Here is a 20,901-nt window from a genome sequence, read left to right on the forward strand (position 1 = left end):
TAGGTTTCCCTGTACAAAAAAGTATTTTTAAAAATAAAAAACAAACACCCTGGGATCTCTTGCTTCCTCATGCTGACAGGAGACTCCAGTTCGAAGCAGCTGCCTTGAGCATGTTACTGCCCTCCCTGTACCTCTCCAACCCCCCCGCCCCCGCAGCTCAGATGAGCTGGGGCCAAGCAGCCTATGCGTCATCCAGGGTCGCCCAAGGGTGACCAGACTGGCCAGCCCTGCTCCCAAAAGGCCCAGTCCAGCAGGACGCAGCTGGGCCAGCCCAGACTCAGACACAGGTCACTCCTCAGTGCCAAGGACATGCTGGCTGACTCTGGGTGGGGCCAGAGCACAGGGCTAAGGGAGTCCTATGGGCAGGGTCCAAGCCGACAGGGGTTGGGGGGACTCATCAAGGGGGCAGGGGCAAGGCTGGCAAGGGTGAAGGCAGGGTAAAGCTGGCAGGGTGAGAGGACAAGATGAGGGACAGGGTGGGACTGGTAAGGCAAGGGGGCAGGGCAGGGAGGGGTGCAGGATGAGCTGAGTGAGTCGGGGCAGACCCACCTTCACAGGCCTTGCGGTCCTCAGCCAACCGGTAGCCAGTGTGGCACTGGCAGTGGGCGAGGCCCCGGCGGTCCTGGCAGGTATGCATGCAGCCGCCATTTCGGTCGGCACATGGACTTCTCCCTGCAGGCAGGGTCACAGAAGGCAGAGGCAAAGGGAGAGGTCAGGGCAGGGTGTACCTGCCCCACGTGAGGCCCCAAGCATATGCATGACCCTCCCGGCTCTGGCCAGTGGGCTTCCCTGAGAAGACCTCGCCATCTCAGGACAAGGTCGCCCTCCTGCAGGAACCGCTTGAATACAGGGGGCCCCCCCCAATGCCCACCCTCATCCAGAGCCTGATTTCCCAAGAACTCCATCAATGACAAGAAACAAGGTGGGGACCCTCACCCCCACATCTTTCCCTTGTTGGGACCAGATGCCAGGCTGGCCAGCTGCCTGGCAGCATGAGGACCCCTTTCTGGGACTGTGACCCCATGATACTCATCTCACTTCTAGCCTTGGCCCCTCCCACACCTACCCTCACCCCTTCCTGGTGGGCAGGACCCAGCAGGCTATGGCGGGGAGGTGAGGGGGTCACTCTCTCATCACCTGCCCCCTCCAGCCTCATTTCCACAGCCGGGGTCCTCTGCACCTGTCCCGCCTCTCCACTGGCAGTACCCCTTCCTCCTTCCTTCTGAATAAGCAGCCCAGAGACCCCAGGACAAATGCCAGAGGGGCCTGGGCAACCCTCACCCAAGGCTGTGCCCCAAGTCCCCTGTACCCACAGACAGACCCATGGTGGGGCAAGGTGGGACCCCTCCAGGAATCTCTGGAACTGAGAAGTACACGGAGGCCCTCCAGTCCCCCAGGGTGCTCCCCAAGCCCAGCCCCTCACCCCAGCTGGGTACCCCACACAGCCTTTCAGCAGCAAGTGCCTCTAAAGACCCTAACCAGGCCACCTTCCCAGGCATCTCCAGTCCCAGAGGTCTGTTGGGGAGGCGCCTCCCTGCCCCTGTCCTTGATTGAGCCCATGGGCAGATAGATGGACTCACGGATGCAGCGCTTGCCGTCCTCCTGGAGCTGGTACTCGGGCCGGCACTGGCAGCGATGCCTCATCACCGTGAGCTGGATGCAGTCATGCTGGCAGCCGCCATTGCCCAGGGCACAGGAGTTGATGGCTGAGGGACAGGGGAAGGGCCCACATCAGCCAGGGAGGACAGGCACAGAGTACGGGGTGCAGGGGACGCAGGGGACGAAGGTGACAGCCTCCTTTGGGAAGCCGCTTGGACCCTCCAGGCCACTCTGGACCCGTCTTGCCACCCACGACCTGACCCGGCCTGGGTAACTCTTCCCCAGAAGCAGGGGCTTTGGATAGGCCAAGGTCATCCCCTCTGGTTCACTGCATTCTCAGCCCACCTGTAGGGGATGTGGCACCACGGCTGCCTCTGGACCCTCCGGCCCCAGCACTCAGGAACACGGCGCACACAGGCTCTCTGCCGGATGGCCCAGCCCCTACAGAGCCCAGGCCACCCAGTGCAGGACACAAAGTCCCCAGAGCCCCTGGAGACCCGAGAGGAGGAGTGCAGGGCCTGGCGACCAGAGCTAGCCCAACATGGGAGGAAGGCCTGGCACCCCGCTCCCAAATGTGGGTGCCTGGGCAGTAGGGATGGGGCGACAGGCAGGCAGGGGGCCCAGGGCTCAGAGTTGGAGATCCGTGCACCAGCAGCACTCCCGCCCAGCACACACCAGCGCCAGCAACGCCACTTCCCAGAGAGCTGCTCCACCCCAGCCCCCCCAAGAGCAGTGTGGCCTTTGTGCCTCTGTCTCCTCCCCTGTGATGTGGGGTGATAGCAACCCCACTACACACAGTCACTGGACCACACAGGACTGGGAAAGGCCCCATGTTGGGATGAGGACCACAGTATAGAGCTGGCAACAAGCAGGCTGTGACTGCCAGCACAGAAGAGGATGAGGGCGGGTCTCCTGGGTCCCAGCGTCCACCACTGCCCTTGTCTGGCCCAATCCTCGGGACACACATGCAGGCTACCCGCAAGGCTCGGGGCCCCACTGACTGCCCAGGGTGGGGAGCCAGTGGGCAATGGAAGTGGTTGCCCCCGCATTGCCGGCAGCCAGCTCCTCTTGGCAGGGCAGGTGCCATCGTGGGGACCAGAGGCTGCAGGCTTGAGGATCCCAGTCAGTGCCCCTCTGGCAGCCCCAGGCCAGGCTGGGCCACACTTCCCACCTGACCAACCCAGGACCCCACCCATCCCAGCAGCAGCTCTTGGAGATGCCACAGGGCCAGGGACGGTACCCCAGTCTCTAGGGAGCATGAGCTCAGCCTGTGAATGAGGGTGGCCAGCAAGGGGTCAAATTCCTAGCCAGCCCAAGGAGCTGGCCCAGGGTGGGCACTGGGCGTCCAGCAGCAGCTGGCTCCTTGGGGAGGATTTGGTTACAATCAAGTTGCTGGCAGCCGCCTCTGTGGTTAGCAAGGGATCCAGCCGGAGCTGGGAGAAAAGCCACAAGAATGCACATGGCCTGTGCTACAGGGAGGTGGCGTCTGCCCGGCAGGGCTGCCCAAGCAGTGTCTGGCCCAGAACAAATCTGAGGCCATTCACAAAGTATCTTCGGGGGCCAGGCATCACCCAAGATACTGCCTCTGTTGTCATCGCAGGCCTTGGGGACACTGGCATGGGCTGGTCCAATCTGAGAGGACTCCTTTCTGTCATTCTCTATGGGACCCGGGAGTGGCACACCTGGCACAGCACAGCTGGCTCCGCCGAGAACCAGAGGCATGGAGGTCGGCGGCACTGGGCTGGAGCTATTTACATAGCGTCGCCAAATGGAACATGGAAGCTGCCCCAAACCTCCAACAAGTCCAGGCCATACTGTCAGCAGACGGCAACGCTTCTCCTCAAAGCATGCTCACTTTACTTAGAAATAAGCCACAAAACTCATGACACTGGCCTCAGTTTCCTCATGTGCAGCTCCTCAGGGGGGAACACATGCAGAGGGTCTCCTCCTGGGGCAAAGCCAGTCCCAAGGGTGGAGGACACCTGATAGTGGTACTGCCAGCTCCGGGGAAGGGTCACCCACCTGCAGGACATCACCCCTGGCCCTAGCAGTGCCTGCGGTGGATGGAGCAGAGGCAGCAGTGTAGCTCTGTCTCACCGTCCCCCTTACCCACTGAGCCCCCTCCCCATTTATCTGCCCCACATGCTGCCCAAGGCCCTATGCCACAGCCATCCTGGACCCCAAGCCTGGCCTGCCTCACCTGAGTAGGCTCTGCCCATGCCACCAGCCATCACCCAGTGGCTTCCACTCCTCGCCAGAGCCAGTCCACATTCCTGGGGACTCTGTTTATTTGTATTAACAACACCACTGCATTCCAGCTCAGAACACTTAATAGGAACCAGAAGACCTTCTGGCAGGGCCTGCAGGCACACAGGGGGGTGCAGAACCCAGCTCAGGGGAGCCAGGCTGGGCAGGCACCACAGGCAGCAGGAGGGCCTAGGAAGATGGTGGCAGGACTGTAAGAAAAGGGACCGCCAAATCAGCCCCACCAGGCAGGCCCCTGAGGTGGGCATGGGATGAGCAGGCATTGGGCTCAGTGGGGCCCAGCAGTGAAGAAGTCACAGGCAGGGGCAGGAGTGCGGTGGGGGAGTCCAGCTCCCAGGCAGCCTCGCACTCTCCTGAACATAACCTCTCTCTGTTCTATCCCACAATGCTTGGAACATTCCAGATGCTTCCAAGCTGTGCAAAGAAGGGAGCCAAGTGCAGTGTCATCATGCACATTCTATGATGTGGATTCCCAGAAAGCTGAGCAAGGCAGATTCCCCAGCGCTGGGCTATGCAGCTCAGGGACAAGCCAGCTTGTGTGATATTTTCTCAAAGGAAAAAAAATCCCCATACTGAGAAGGCTTGCTGATCAAAGTCATTTTAAGGGAGTAAGACTGCCCAACATTTCTGCCCCTTTCTGACTTTAGGCTCTTTTCTCTACCAGGGTCTAACTTACATCCCTGCCCACATCCAGAACAGAAGCATTTTACTCCAGTTGGGAATACCCTGACTTCCACTTTGCAAATTCTAGGGCATGCCACTTCAGCCAGGTTACTTGTAGGCTTTCATAGAGCTGGGCTGCAATTCCACTATACACCAGCAGGACTCACTGCTAATCAGAATATTTGTTATGCCGGAGTTATCAAGCTCTTCAAAGGGAGAGAGGGCCATACTTAAATAGAAAACTGGAAATTCTAGAAATCTAATTTCCTACAGGGTCAAAGACCTGCTCCGCCACTGCCAGCTTGCCCTTGGCTCCTGGAGAGTCCGCATTCCAGACAAAGGAAGAGCACTGTTTCGGGGATCTGGAGGAAGAATCTGAGGCCTGGGTGTGGATCTGGAGCTCAAGCCAAGGCCATGGTGCCAAGTATCAGGTGTAGCCAAGTGCCAGGGAAGAGGTAGCAGGTGGGCACTGGTTGCTGGAGACCCCAGGAGTGGCTCAGCTGGCAGGGCCCTAGCCTCCACGTCCCAGCATGCCAAGGGCCCAGGCTGGTGAGATGAGGGCTGTGCTGTGGCTAGGGAGGCTGGGCCAATGGAGGGCACGTGTGCCACACAGTGCCAAGCCCAGCAGCCACTCCATCAAACCTCAGAGTCCAGTCGGTGGTTTGGGGCTGGCTGAGGGGAGGATCTGGTTCCCATGGTTGAGTGAGGTTTTGAAATCACTGCCCCGAGGCTAGCTTGGTTGCTAGGTCTCCAGAGCACATGATCAGAGGCCATGGCAGCCCAACCTTCTAGGAAGCCCTTGGTTGGAGACAGGGCCAGGATAGCCAGACAGGATGTGGTGACCTGGGCTCTGCCCCTTCCCCCAATACCAGCATCCCCTCATGCCCCTCCCCACCAGGAGGCCCACAGGTGCACCTACTGCTCTCTGCCTCCTGCATTCTGCTTGTCTTCTACCCTCTGAACAAGGTCTCTCCACTGCACAGGGGGCACTGTCCATGGTGCAGCCCGTATAAAGGGTGCCCTTGGAGGTGTGCAAATGGTGGCCCTGCTCACAAGTCACGACACTTGCACCTAGGGTGGCGCCAGGGTTGACCACAGCCTGCATAGCTGCCCATTAGGCCCTCTCTTCTCAATTTCAGCCACAGAAGCCACCAGTCAGGACAGTTCCTTCAGCATGGCCGGCAGGCCAGGGTGCCACACAGGGGAGAAGAGTGTGGCTCACCCCCAAACCCAGCTGGCCATCCTGTAATCCACATCCTGCCTGGCTCACCCCCAACCCGGGCTGACCATCCCGCACCCCACGTCCCAGCTCACCCCAGCCCCAACAGTACCACCCCATGCCTCCCGGGCAAGGCTGGCCCCTCTCACAGCTCCCATTTTCCTACAGCTCACCTGCAGTCTGCTACTGTGGCCAGGATGGCCTTGCCTTCAGAGCAGGAGTAGGGGGAGGGGGAGATATTTTAACAAGGTGACAGGTGACATGTGACCTTTCCCAGAGGGGGCCCATTGAGCCCTCAGGGGACACTAGGCACTTCTAGAGAGAAGTGGGCAGCAGCAGAGCCTGGAAGACAGTAGGTAAAACCTTGGGGCAGCCAGACAGAATGCCCAGCGTGCCCACCCCAATCCCTGTGTAGCCAGCTCCCCTCCTCACTGGGGCCTCAGCTCCACGGCCCTCCTCAGAGAGGTCCCCAGACCTCCATGGGGCCGCAGCTCCCCATCCTGCTTCACTCCCACGGAACATTTAGGGAACGACCTTGTCCGTCATATAGATGGTTGAATTGTGTCCCCCCAAAAATACGTGTTGTGAATCCTAACCCCTGGCAATTTGCTCCCACAAAGATTTCCCCCTAGGAAACCCTATGGGGCACTTCTGGATGGCACACAATAATATAACCTTTGTAATCCCATTTGGGAGCCCTGTTGATGCAGTAGTTAAGAGCTTGGCTGCTAACCAAAAGGTCGGCAGGTCAAATCCACCAGCCACTCCTTGGAAACCCTATGGGGCAGTTCTAACCTGTCCTCTTGGGTTGCTATGAGTCGGAATCCACTGGAAAGTTAGGTTAGGTTAACCCCATCTGGGGATAGGATTTTCTTTGTTATGGCAATGAGGCCATATCAGTGTAAAGTGTGTCTTAAACCAATTCCTTTTGAACTATAAGAGGGCAGATTAGGGACAGAGAAGCACGCACAAACAGGGGGGAAGATGCAAACCACAGGAAGATTGCCAAGGAACTGAGCAACAGAAGCTGAAAACAGACAAGGAACTTCCTCCAGAACCTGGCCCTAGAAGGCTCTTGTATTCAGACTTCTAGCCTCCTAAACAGTGAGAAAATAATTTGTTTGTTAAAGCCATCCATTTGTGATACTTTTGTTACAGCAGCACTAGGAAACTAAGACAATGGTTATCAGCAGCACCCATCAGATTGCAAGTTCTGGAAGGGCACTCATTTCTTCCCGACTGTATTCCATAGGCTAAGCAGTGCCAGGCATTGGCAGCCAGCCAAAAGGGTGAGACACCACCAGCCGGAAAATCACACAATACCAGGAATCGTGGTACATTTTGATACATACATTTTGTGGGGGACATAATACAATCCATGACAGGTGGGGAGAATGGCCACTGCTTCCTCCCTGAATTCGACAGCCCCCACCCCACTGGACCCCCTGGGCTGCCCTGCAAAGGAGCGGCCTGATTCTAGGGTCCCAGGGGCGCAGGAAGATGGGGCACGAGGGCAGGCTGTCAGCACTGAGGGGGCTTGGAGCAGTGACTGACTGGGTTGGACCCACCAGGAAGGGCAGGGGCAGACAGGGGCCTGGCTGGCACAGATATGAGTGAGGTCCAGAACAGGTGGTGTGGCAGGCTGGAGGGCCAGAAGGGAGCCTCCTTGTCTAGCCACTCAAGGTCCTAGCATGAGACCGAGGTCTGGGGCAGAGCTGGGCTGGCAAGCAGAGCTGGGGAAGGTGGGGCAGGCAGGGGGCACCAGGTCAGCATGGGGAGAGATGCTGACAGCAGGGTCCCCCCAACGGCCTCTTTCCAAAAGGATCAAGAGGTGAGACCAAGCAGGAGGAGGGCAGAGAGCCCACCTTGCCCCAGTGACCAGTCCAGGACATCGGACCTAGATGGTCCCTCTGCAGCTGGGCTAGCAATATCCAAGGTCCCTCAGACTAGCCCCGGACAATGCCACTTACTCCAGGGGACCCAGGAAACAGCTATATCCAGGCCAGGCTATCTAGAAGGTCAGATGGGCCAACCTTTGGGATCACAGAGCATTACGCTGGCTCAGAGGACCCCAGGCCTTGGGAGGGGCCCCCAGCTCAAAGGAGTTAGGGCCCTGGGGGCTGTTTGTCTCTCAGTGGTCTACATGCCAGGGCTCTGTGACATGTCACAGAATACCAGAGTGGCCCTACTGGACGCATTAGCCACCACCCCCAGGGAAGCCTCCATTTCACAGATATGGGGGAGAAAATGCTGGCTCAGGCCCCCCAGGGTGTGAGAATCAGGGCAGGAGCAGAGCTCGGGCCTCTGTCTAGCCCCAGAGGCTTGGGAGATGGCCCAGGAGGACACTGGGCCATGGAGCACCCTAAAGGTAGAACTGTACTCCCTCAGTGGGGGAGGGGCCCTATTCCTCCGGGGCCAGGCTGGCAGGGCAACCAGGGACAGGGTGGGCTCAAGGCCTCTAGGCCTAGGCACTTCTCCCAGTTTTGGGCAGATCACAAAGTCGTTCTTATAAATTCTCACCTTTAAAAATTAAATAGTTTGGGTTTTTCTGTTTTATTCCCATAATTTGGAACGGAGGAGTGAAAAAAAATGAAAAGGGGCGGGTCTGCAGCCCTGCCCCTTCCTCCCCTCCATGCAGCTTTGAGAGTCATTCAAGGCCCCTCAAGCGTTGCCTCCTCCTAGAGTTTACAGGATTGCTCCCTCAGCCCCAAGGCTTGGTCCCACCAGACAGGCCCCACGCTCTGTGCACATGCAATAACCCATGCTGGGGTACAGTGTGACACCCCCGGCGGTATCTCTCTATCCCACACTCCCACACCTCTCGAGTCCTCACTACAGGTTGTTGGGGGAGGGGGCCTCCAGGCCTGTCCCTGTTCCCTGGCTCCTTCCTGCCACTGCAAAGTCCCAAAAGGGCTCACAGCACCCTGCCTTCCCCACCAAGAGGGTCCCAGCAGGCCCTGGGAGGACTCCATCCAGCTGTGCTCCAGCTGTGCAGCAGCCCCACAGCTGGCCCATGTGGGGCTGGGGGCAGGAGATGGGGGCAGAGGCAGAGGTGGTGCACGGCTCCTATGTTAATTCTTCCCAGAAATGTTTGCTGAGGACCCACCGCAGTCCAGGCACAGGGGTGCCACTGTTAACCAGGCAGACAATGTGCCAGCTCCCATGACTCCCTGCCCTGTCTCTCCCTGGCCAGAAAGTCCAGCCCCACCCCCAAAAGCCCTCTTGGGGAGGGCAGGGCGGGAGCCCCCCGTTAGAGGGCTGGCACTTAGAAGTTCAGTCTCCTGTCCACCTCAGGGCAATATCTCGGTGCCACTGCACTTCAGGGGCAGGCCGGCAGCCACAGCAGGGGTTGTCAGTGAAAAGCAGTGTCCCTGGAAAGAACGCTGAGGCTCTCTGAGTCAGGAAGTCCTGGGCGACATTTCTTCTGGAGCAGCTTTTCTACAAGCCCTGGCAAAACAGCCCAGCAAGCCCTTGGCAACCCAGGGGACACTCCCAGGAGACCTAGGGACAGCCTGCCAGCAGCTGGCCTGGGCCTGAAATTCACCAAGAAATTCCAGTGTCTTAGTTATCTAGTGCTGCTATAACAGAAATACCACAGGCTGGTGGCTTTAACAAACAGAAATTTATTTTCTCACAGTTTAGGAGGCTAGGAGTCCAAATTCAGGGCACCAGCTCTAGGGGAAGGCTCTCTCTCTCTCTGTTGGCTCTGAAGGAAGGTCCTTGTCTCTTCTGAGCTTCTATTCCTGGGCAATTTTCGTGTGCCTTGGCATGTGTCTTCCTCCATCTCTGTTTTTTTTTTTTCCGATTGCTTTTTAAATCTCTTTTATATCTCAAAAGAGACTGACTCAAGACACAGGCTACACTAATCCTGCCTTAATAACCTAACAAAGACAACCAATTCCCAAATGGGACTATAACCACAGGCAAAGAGGTCAGGATTTACAGCACATATTTACAACACATAATTGAATCCATACATCCTGCTCCATGGAACCCTCCTCTAACAACCAGCTTTGTGGGACTGCAGAGTGAGAGGTCCCCATGGGGCAGGGGACCAGCAGCGCTGACGTGCTCCCAGGAACTCCTAGGAAGCTGGGAGTGTTGGGATGGGGGCAGCCCAAGAAACAGTTCATCTTCGCCTGTCCTGGGCAACTCAGTCCTTCGGGCAACCAGGGGCCTTGGGGGAAGAGGAAGGTGTTTGCTCCAGAAAAAGAGGAATTTTGCCCAGGTTGAACTATACCCAGGGTCTCAACCAAATCTAATAGATTTGGGACTTCGAGCGGTCTTTGGCAGCAGATTTGCCCAATGCAATGCATCTTTTGATTTCTTGACTGTTGCTTCCATGGGAGTTGATCGTGGATCCAGGTAAAATGAAATCCTTGACAACTTCAATGTTTTCTTCGTTTATCATGTTCCTTATTGGTCCATTTGTGAGGGTTTTTGTTTTCTTTATGTTGAGGTGAAACCCAACATAAAGGTTGTGTCATCTGCATAATGCAGGTTGTCAGTGAGTCTTCCTCCAATCCTGATGCCCCATTCTTCTTCATATAGTCCAGCTTCTTGGGTTATTTGCTCAGCATACACATTGAGTAAGTATGGAGAAAGGATACAACCCTGACACAAGTTTCCTGACTTTGAACCATGCAGTATCCCCTTGTTCTGTTCAAACCTCCTGCCTCTTGATCTATGTACAGGTTCCTCATGAGTACAATTAAGTGTTCTGGAATTCCCATTCTTCTCAATGTTGTCCATAACTTGGTATGGTCCACACAGTCAAATGCCTTTGCATAGTCAATACACAGGTAAACATCCTTGTGGTAGTCTCTGCTTTCAGCCAGCATCCATCTGACATCAGCAATGATATCCCTGGTTCCTCGTCCTCTTCTGAATCTGGCTTGAATTTCTGGCAGTTCCCTGTGGAAACACTGCTGCAGCTCCTTTTGAATGATCTTGAATTTTACTTGAATGTGATATTAATGATATTGTTCAATAATTTCCACAATCGATTAGATCACCTTTCTTGGGAATAGGGATAATATGGACCTCTTCCAGTCAGTTGGCCAGGTAGCTGTCTTCCAAATTTCTTGGCAGAGACAAGTGAGCACTTCCAGTGCTGCATCTTTCTGCTGAAACATCTCAGTTGGTATTCTGTCAATTCCTGGAGCCTTGTTTTTTGCCAATGCCTTCAGTGAAGCTTGGACTTCTTCCTTCAGTATTAGAGGTTCCTGATCATATGCTACCTCCTGAAATGGTTAAACATCAACCAATTCTTTTTGGTAGAGTGACTCTGTGTATTCCTTCCATCTTCGTTTGATGCTTCCTGTGTCGTTTAATATTTTCCCCATAGAATCCTTCAACACTGCAACTGGAGACTTGAATTTTTTCTTCAGATCTTTCAGCTTGAGAAACGCCAAGTGTGTTCTTCCCTTTTGGTTTTCTATCTCAAGGTCTTTGCAGATATCATTATAACACTTTACTTTGTCTTCTCAAGCTGCACTTTGAAAGCTTCTGTTCAGCTCTTTTACTTCATCATTTCCCCTTTTTGCTTTAGCCACTTGAGATTCAAGAGCAAGTTTCAGAGTCTCTTCTGACATCCATTTTGGTCTCTTCTTTCTTTCCTGTCTTTTTAACAGGCCTTTTGCTTTCTTCACGTATGATATCATTGATGTCATTCCACAACTCTTCGGGTCTTCGGTCATTAGTGTTCAACACGTCAAATCTATTCTTGAAATGTCCTCTGAATTCGGGTGGGATATACTCAAGGTCATACTTTGGCGCTCATGGACTTGCTCTGATTTTCTTCAGTTTCAACTTGAACTCGCATATGAGCAATTGATGGCCTGTTCCACGGTCGGCTCCTGGCCTTGTTCTGACTGATGATATTGAGCTTTTCCATCATCTCTTGCCACAGATGTAGTTGATTTGATTCCTGTGTATTTCACCTGGCGAGGTCCATGTGTACTCTCGCCATTTATGTTGGTGAAAAAAGGTATTTGCAATGAAGAGTTGTTGATCTTGCGAAATTCTATCATGTGATCTCCTGCTTCATTTCTATCATCAAGGCCATATTTTCCAACTACTGGCCCTTCTTTGTTTCCAGCTTTCCAATTCCAATCACCAGTAATTATCAATGCATCCTGATTGTGTGTTTGGTCAATTTCAGACTGCAGAAGTTGGTAAAAACTTCAGTTTTTTTCATCTTTGGCCTTAGTGGTTGGTGGGTAAATTTGAATAATAGTCATACTAACTAGTCTTCCTTGCAGGCCTATAGATAATATCCTATCACTGACAGCACTGTACTTCAGGATACATCCTTGAAATGTTCTTTTCGACGATGAATACAGTCATTCCTCTTCAAGTTGTCATTCTTGGCATACTACACCACATGACTGTACGATTCAAAATGGCCAATACCAGTCCGTTTCAGTTCACTGATGCCTAGTATATCAATGTTTATGCAATCCATTTCATTTTCGACGCTTTCCAATTTTTCTAGACTCATACTACGTACATTCCACGTTGCGATTATTAACGGATATTTCTTCTCATTTTGTGTCAGGCCAGATCAGTAAATGAAGGTTCCGAAAGCTTGACACCATCCACATCATTAAGGTCGACCCTACTTTGAGGAGGCAGCTCTTCCCCATTCGTCTTTTGAGCGCCTTCCAACCTGAGGAGCTCATCTTCTGCGACTATATCAGACCATGTTCCGCTGCTATGCAGAAGGTTTTTACTGGCTAATTCTTTTCCGAAGTAGACCACCAGCTCCTTCTTCCTAGTCTGTCTTAGTCTGCAAGCTCAGCTAAAACCTGTCCGCCATGGGTGGCCCTGCTGGTATTTGAATACTGGCGGCATAGCTTCCAGCATCACAGCAACACGCGAGCCCCCACAGTACAACAAACTGACAGATGCGTGGGGGCTTCTGAATAGTATCTTACAAAAAGAGCAGAATAGACACAGTCACAGACAGGGCATGACAGACACCATGTGCAGATACAACTATATGCAACCAAGGAACGCCAAGATATGCCTGGGGCTACAGAAGCTGAGAGACAAGGATCTTCCCCTAGCGCCCACAGAGAGAAAGAGAGATCATGGTCTTGCCAACGCTCAGAATTCAGACGCCTAGAGAGACAATAGCTTCCAGTTCTTTAAAGCCACCCACGGATAATTTTTTTTTTATGGCAGCCCTGGGTAAGTAACTAAGACATAATTTGGCACACTCTGCCAACCCTGGTGGGAACCCAGGCACTCACACAGGAGCCAGGCACAGTGTGTGTCCACAAGGTCCCCAAGGGCATGACAAGGGTTGTGAAATCAGGGTAGTAAGTCACTACTGAGAAACTGTATTAATTCTCCTGGAATCCAGATTTCTGGGATCCACGGAGTTGGGGTGACCCACCCAGGCCATTTGCCTTTAGGTGTCCTTTTGAACCAGGGCTTCAAACCAGTTCACTCCAGCTGGAACCCCGGCTGAGAATTTGCCTTTCCACCCCAGATATACTGAAGCAGAATCTACTGTTTAACAAGGTCTCCAGGTGATTCTTAGGTATAATAAATGTGGAGAACCACCGCTCTACTAGTGGTTCTCAGAACTGGTCCCTAGCCAACAGCATTAGCATCCCCTGGGAACTTGTTAGAAATGCAAATTCTCAGGAGGGTTCAAACCTGAAGGAACAGGTTTGGAAGCCCTGTTTCAAACCTTGAGCCCTGAAGAAACTGATTTCCTAAAGGCACCTTTAAGTCCAACAATAGCCTAGTAAGCAGCGTAGAGGAGACTGTTTTGCCTTAGGCACTGGGCTGTTTTTGGAGATTCCAGGGTCTGACTGGAAGCTGTGTTTTTAGGGTAAACTGTTATTATAAAAACACTGCTCTGGACTTAATGGTCTGACTGAGACTAGAAGAATCCCAGCAGTCATGCTCCCCAAACCTTCTGTTGGCCCAGGACAGGAACCACTCCCTAAGACAACTCATCAGACATGGAAGGGACTGGACAATGGGTTGGAAAGAGATGCTGATGAAGAGTGAGCTACTTGTATCGGGTGGACACTTGAGACTGTGTTGGCGTCTTCTGTCTGGAGGGGAGATGGGAGGGTAGAGAGGGTTAGAAACTGGCCAAACGGTCACGAAAGGAGAGACTGGAAGGAGGGAGCAGGCTGACTCATTAGGGGGAGAGTAAATGGGAGTATGGAGTAAGGTGTATATAGGCTTATGTGTGACAGACTGACTTGATTTGTAAACTTTCACTTAAAGCACAATAAAAATTATTTAAAAAAAGAAAAACACTGCTCTGGCCCAGTTTCCATGACAATGTTGATGGCGTGAAGTATAAGAGTCTTTGGAGGTTTTCTCATCTTCAGAACATTTTCTATTCCCAGGGGCAGAGTGGTTAAGAGCTTGGCTGCTAACCAAAGGGCCAGCAGTTTGAATCCACCAGCCAACCCTTGGAAACCCATGAGGCAGTTCTACTCTGTCCTATAGGGTCACTATGAGTCAGAATCGACTGAAGGCCACAGGTTTGTTTTGTGTTTTGTTTTCTAGTTGAAATGTTACCCTGATTTGTAAATTCTATACTAAATAAACTTCAATCAATTTCTATTATTGGCTTAACATGCTGTTTATTTTAACATTACTGCTGTTGTGTGCCGTCGAGTTGGTTTCGACTCATAGCAGTGCATACGACAGAATAGAACTTCCCCATAGGGTTTCCTAGGCTGTCGTCTTTAAGGGAGTAGATTGCCAGGTCTCTCTCCCACGGAGCCATTAAAAAAAAGAAATCCCATTGCCGTGGAGTTGACTCCTACTCACAGTGATCCTATATGACAGGGTAGAACTGCCCCATAGAGTTTCCAAGGAGCGTCTTGTGGATTTGAACTGTCAACCTTTTGGTTAGCAGCCGTAGTACTTATCCACTACACTACCAGGGTTTCCGTTAGGTGGGTTCAAACCACCAACCAACCTTTCAGTTAGCAGCCAAGGGTTTAACTGTTGTGCCACCAGGGCTCCTTTAAGTCACTACTGGCCCCTTTTAATAATGAAATTGAATCTACTAAAAAGTGTCAGCTGCAGCTCAGTATCCCAAGGGCATTCTTTCCTGAACCTTCAGGGTATGTGAGTATTCTGAGCACACATGCTTCTTGCTAGGAGTTACCATCAGAAAGTGAAAGCCATAGTCTTCTGTCAGTGTTTGGCCCCTCCCATTCACTGTTACAGGTGAATGTGTCCCCCGAAAACATATGTTGAAGTCCTAAACTCCAGTACCTGTGAACGTGAGCTTTGAAGATATTATCACTTAAATTAAGCTATAAATTAAATTATAAATTAAACCATAGTTATAAGTTAAGGTTATTAGGATAGGCCCTAGTGTCTTTACAATTGGTGTCATTAAAAGAAGAGGAAAAGAAATAGGAGAAAGACAACTTGTGACAGCAGGAGGCAGAGACTGCTATAGCTGCAAGCCAAGGAACGCCTGAGGCTACCAGAAGCTGAGAATGATAAGGAAAAATGTTCCCCTAAAGACTTCAGAGAGAGCATGGTCCTGCAGACACCCTGAATTGGAATCACCTGCTTCCAGAACTGAGCCAATTCCTGTTGTTTAAAGCCATAAGTATTTCAAACACCAGCAGGGTCACCCATGATGGACAGGTTTCAGCAGAGCTTCCAGACTAAGATGGACTAGGAAGAGAGGCCTGGCGATCCACTTTCAAAAATCAGGCAATGAAGACCATATGGATCACAACAGAATAGTGCCTGACTCATTTGCTTTGGACACATCATCAGGAAGGATCAACTGTTGGAGGGAGACATCATATTTGATGAAGCAGAGGACCAGAGAGAAAGGCCCTTGGTGAGAAGTACTGACATAATGGCTGCAACAACGGACTCAAACACGATGGCCATCACGGGGATGACTCGGGACTGGGAAGTGTTTTGTGTTCTGTGGTACATACGGTGGCCATGAGTTGAAGCCAACTCAATGCCATCTATCTACCTACCTATCTATCTATCTATCCATCCATCCAGCCATCTATCCAACCATCCATCAATCCACAAATCCATCTATCTGTCCATTCATCCATCCATCCATCTGTCCATCTAGTATGTGGTACTTTGTCACAACATCCCCAGGACACTCACACACTTACATAGAAGAAGGCAGCCCAGCATCAGCAAGAGGCACAGGTGAGCCCACTTGCCCCTCCAGTGAAAGCAGCCAGGAGGTGGCACCAGCACCAAGTTGCCCCAATAGCCCAGAGCTCCTAGAAGCACATCCATCCCAAGAATGGTGCCAAGAGTTAGGGGGGCCATGGGTGCTGCAGAGGAGGCAGAGGGGGCAGTGGGGCCTGAGCAGCCCGCATGCTTGGGCTGTGCAGACCATGCCCAGGACTCTGGTGTCAGACTCTCAAACAACCCTTTAAAATAAGCAAATGCCACCGTCAATATGCCGGAGCCCTGAAAGCACAGGGAGGTGGTTTTGGCAGAGCAGAGGGGTGAGATCAGGGGCAGGGCTGGAGGGGTACCCCTCCTGGGTTTCCAGAAGCCAGCAGTTCAAGGCCACTTTTAGCAGCCACTGCTGGTAACTGCAAAGCCCCAAAAGGCACCCCCCTACTTCCGGCATTCGCTTATCATCAACCAGGTCCTTCTCCCTTTTGAGAGTCTCTGTGACAGCCAACATCAGGACACTGGAGAGGACACAGGCTAGGGCAGTGTGTCCCCCAACCATGCCCTACAGCTGGGGTCAATGTGAGCGAGGGTGCCGCCAGGCCCCAGGGCCTCCATTCTCCAAGGAGAACCTGCCCTGCTCCTCCCCCAGGGCCTGGAGCTGCCTCCCCTAGAGAACACAGTGGAGAGGTGAAGGAGCCCCCACCCCTCCCTGCCCCGGGCAGCAGGCTGGCTGCTGCAGAAGGCTTTCAGTCTTGAAGGCAACTCGGCATTCCTGCATCTGTTTCCACTTTCCACCAGAGAGGCTTCACGGGGCAGCCGCCTGCTCCCCACACAGCGTAGGGACACGTGAGTGGGGAAATGGCCCCCCAGGGCTGGCTGGCTGCCCTGTCACATGGCAGCAAGGCATGGGGTGGGGGGCTCAGAGCCAGTACCCACTCCGGGTCTGAGGTGGAAAGAAGGGGCATCCCCCAGCTGGGAGAGGAAGACAGGGAGACAGCAGGCTCCCTCTCTAGAAGAGTTCCATCCAGTGTCCACTAGCCAGTGGTGTGACCCAGCTCTACCCCGAGAATGACCCCAATGTGGCCCCCAAACAGACACCCACACCTGTGTCCAGATCCAACCAGAAGGGTGGCTGGGGGTGGGGAGGGACTGTCTCCAGGCTTCTCCACGCAAAGCTGCTGCCCTCCTATCCTCAGTCCCCACCCTACCCAGCCTCAGCCACCCACCTCTCTCCCTTTAAACCCCCCAGGCCCACAGGGCTATAGTCTGTGACCCTGGGCGACTCCATTGAGCCCACTCCCTGTGGCAGAGAGAACCTGCAGGGTCAGAACCTGCTTCTTGATCCCCCCTAACCACCTGCCAAGGAGCCCTGCTGGCACAGCAGTTAAGCGCTTGGCTGCTAATCAAAAGGTTGGCAGTTCAAACCACCAGCTGCTCCACGGGAGAAATGTGTGGCAGTCTGCTTCCATAAAGATTACAGCCTTGGAAACCTTATGCGACAATTCTACTCTGTCCTATAGGGTCACTATGTGTTGGAATTGACTCAATGGCAATGGGTTTGGTTTAGTTTTTTTTTTAACTACCTGCTGCACACCCTCAGACTCTCCAAAGCCAAGGTGGGAGACGGGTCAGGAGAAACTATTTATGCAGGCCTGGGATGGCCTCGTGTTGCCTCCTCACCAGTCTCACCCCTTCCCAGCAGGGCATACCTCCCTGGAGTCCTGGGAGCGCATAGCCAGGCCTGGGCTGCTGAATGCCCACTGACCCATAGGGGGCCTCAGTGGGACACTGGTCGAGGCTCCTCCCCAAAACAGAGGCCTGGACAGGCTGATGCGCTGGGCATCTTAGCCCAGGGAGCAGGCATTGGTGGAGGGTGGTTTGGCCCCGCATCATGCCAACCTGGGCTCGAGGCCCCACCTTGTGGAATATTCTCCCACCTGCCCAAGCCTCACCTTTCTCACCTGTCTACGGGCTGACAATGGCACCCAGCAGGGCACAGTGAGGCCCCAGGGACCACAAGCTCAATATAACAGCTGGCACTCTGAGCCAACCCATGCCCACAAGAGCCCAAGCAGGCCTTCCCACAAGCAGTGCCAGGCTCTGGCCCTCCCCAGACCTGGGTACACCTGAGGCCAGAAAGCCAGGGTGGAGGAGGCCCAGAAGGAGGGCCCGCCACCCCCAGAGCCAAGGGGTAGGGGGGGCGGGCAGGGATGCTTACCCAGGCAGGTCCTGCCATCGGTGTGGAGCCGGAAGCCAGGCCTGCACTCGCAGAGGTAGGAGCCTGGGGTGTTCACACACCTGTGCTGGCAGCCGCCGTTGTGCACCTGGCACTCATCCACATCTGGGCGGGAACACAGTGGAGGGTGGAGGGTTAACAGCCAGTACCCACCCTGGGATATGCATTCACCCTCTCCACATCAGCCCAAGGGAAGCCGAGCCCACAACGCAGGAGGTGGTCCCAGGAACCTGGGCCTGGTCACCTCATTGAGCGCATCACCATAGCCCAGGTGTCCCCAGACCCAGGCCTTTCTCCAAGGGGCATGACTGCCACGCTTCTGGGGGCCTCACCCACACCCACCGGAGCCAGCTCAGGAGAGGAGGCAGGCAGCCCGGTCCCAAGCTGCCCCATCCTCCCACCCTGGCCCAGCCTGCTCAGGCAGGCTCAGCCCTAATCCCAGGGGGCCCAGAAGGCGGGAGGAGCAGGCTGGAGCAGACCCAGTTGTGTCAATGCCCACCTTCTAGCACCTTTCAAGACTGAACTTGGGGAACATATTGTTTTCCTAAGTTCTCATCCTGAAAATGCTCTCTGGCTAGTGGCAGCCACTCCTCTTGGGTCCACAACGTCAAAAGGAGAACCAATAACCCATGAGATGCCCAACATAGGCCGTGGAGAAACCCTAAGAGAGGATAGGGGTGGCAGTGTGGTAGGTTGGGCAGTGATCCCCCAAAACTCAGGGACCACCTGGAACCTCAGAATGTGGCCTTATTTGGAAATAGGGTCTTTGCAGAGGTAATGGGTTAAGGATCAAGATGAGGTCATAAACCAAAAACCCATTGCTGTCAAGTTGATTCTGACTCATAGCGACCCTATAGGAGAGTAAAACTGCCTCATACAGTTTCCAAGGAGCAACTGGTGGATGCGAATTGCTGACCTTTGGCCTAGCAACCTAAGCTTTTAACCACTAAATTTACCCATACTAAATACCAAAATAGAAATGAAAATCTTCACAACTGGGCTGATACACAACATCATGATAAATGGAGAAAAATTGAAGTTGTCAACAATTTCATTCTACTTGGATCAACGATCAACGTTCGGGGAAGCGGCAGTCAAGCAATCAAATGACATTCTTATTGTATTGGGCAAATCTGCTGCAAAAGACCTCTTTAAAATGTTACAAAGCAAAGATGTCAGTCACTTTGATGACTAAGGTGTGCCTGACCCAAGCCATGGTCTTTTCAATCACCTCATATGCATGTGAAAGTTGGAAAAGAAAAAGACAGAGGAAGAATTGATGCATTAGAACCATGGCGTTGTCAAAAATGTTGAATACACTGTGGACTACCAGAAGAACAAACAAATCACCGAGGATATGGAGACTTTGGCTCACCTACTTTGGATACAACATCAGGAAACACCAATTGCTAGAAAAAGGTATCGTGTTTGGTAAAGCAGAGGGTCAGCGAAAACAAGGGAAACCTTCAACAAGATGGACTGACACAACAGCTGTAACAATGGGCTCAGACACACCAAGGACCCTGAAGATGGTGCTGGACAGGGCTGTATTTTGTTCTGTTGCACACAAGTTGCCGTGAGTCCGAGCCAACTAGATGGCAACTAACACAAAATATTAAAATGAGGACCCTAAATTCAGTGACTTATGTCCGTATAAAAAGGGAAAAGGACATAGAGAGACATACAGAGAAGATGATGTAACAGAGCCAGAGGTTGGAGTGATGCAGCCACAAGCCAAGAGAGAGCCCTGCCAACACCTTGACCTGGAACTTCTGGCCCCCAGAACTGTGAAAGAATAAATTTCTGTTGTTTTAAGCCATGCAGTATGTGGTAGTTTGTTATGGATGCCCCAGGAATCTAATACAGGCCATTTCAGTCCTGGGGTCCCCCTACAGGGACCCAGGGGGTCAGCTGGGCAGACATCCTCAGAACAGGAGGCCCACCTGTGATGTGCCAGCTCCCTGCAGCCCTCATCGTGCCTTGCAAAGTACCTGCAGGTGACTCAGTGACAGCTTTGGCTTTCCCACTGTCCCAGAACAACCCATCCATTAACCCATTGCCATGTCAAGTCGATTCTGACTCATAGCGACCTCTACAGAACACAGTAGAACTGCCCCATTGGGTTTCTAAATCTGTCATCTTTGGACCAATAAGCAGCATCCTGGTAAATGACGAAAAGACTGAAGTTGTCAAGGATATCATTTTACTTGGATCCACAAGCAACACCCATGGAAGCAGCAGTCAAGAAATCAAAAGATTGCATTGCATTGGGCGAATCTGCTGCAAAAGACCTCTGAAAAGAAAAGATGTCACTATCATGGATTGGATTATGTGCCCCCCCCCCCCCCCGCCAAAACACGTGTATTAACTTGGTTAGGCCATGATTCCCGGTATTCTGTGGTTGTCCTCCATTTTGTGACTGTAATTTTATGTTGAGAGGATTAGGGTGGGATTGTAACACCACCCTTACTCAGATCCAATATAAAGGGAGTTTCCCTGGGGTGTGGCCTGCACCATCTTTTACCTCTCAAGAGACAAAAGGAAAGGGAAACAAGCAGAGAGTTGGAGACCTCATACCACCAAGAAAGCAGCACCAGGAGCAGAACGTGTCCTTTGGACATGGAGTCCCTGCACCTGAGAAGCTCCTTGACCAGGGGAAGACTGAGGACAAGGACCTTCCTCCAGAGCCGACAGAGAGAGAAAGCCTTCCCCTGGAGCTGATACCCTGAATTGGACTTATAACCTACTGGACTGT

The 20,901-nt window shown here is 53.0% G+C and overlaps 1 protein-coding gene across 10 annotated transcripts in view; it reads right to left on the bottom strand.

Annotated features, from left to right (window-relative positions):
* Nucleotides 1-20,901, bottom strand: part of MEGF6 (multiple EGF like domains 6) — a 136,340-nt gene that overhangs the window by 25,198 nt on the left and 90,241 nt on the right. For 7 of the 10 annotated variants that reach the window (XM_049877694.1, XM_049877689.1, XM_049877693.1 and 4 more), the window contains 3 exons: nucleotides 18,129-18,251; nucleotides 1,581-1,706; nucleotides 550-672 (listed from right to left, as the gene is read on the bottom strand). In XM_049877694.1, the coding sequence (XP_049733651.1) occupies nucleotides 550-672; nucleotides 1,581-1,706; nucleotides 18,129-18,251 (372 nt within the window). Of the gene's footprint in view, nucleotides 1-549; nucleotides 673-1,580; nucleotides 1,707-18,128; nucleotides 18,252-20,901 lie in introns of those variants that run through there. The other 3 variants (XM_049877692.1, XM_049877697.1, XM_049877698.1) reach the window with 2 other exon arrangements.

Source organism: Elephas maximus, chromosome 3 (assembly GCF_024166365.1).
Source record: "Elephas maximus indicus isolate mEleMax1 chromosome 3, mEleMax1 primary haplotype, whole genome shotgun sequence".
NCBI lineage: Eukaryota > Metazoa > Chordata > Mammalia > Proboscidea > Elephantidae > Elephas > Elephas maximus.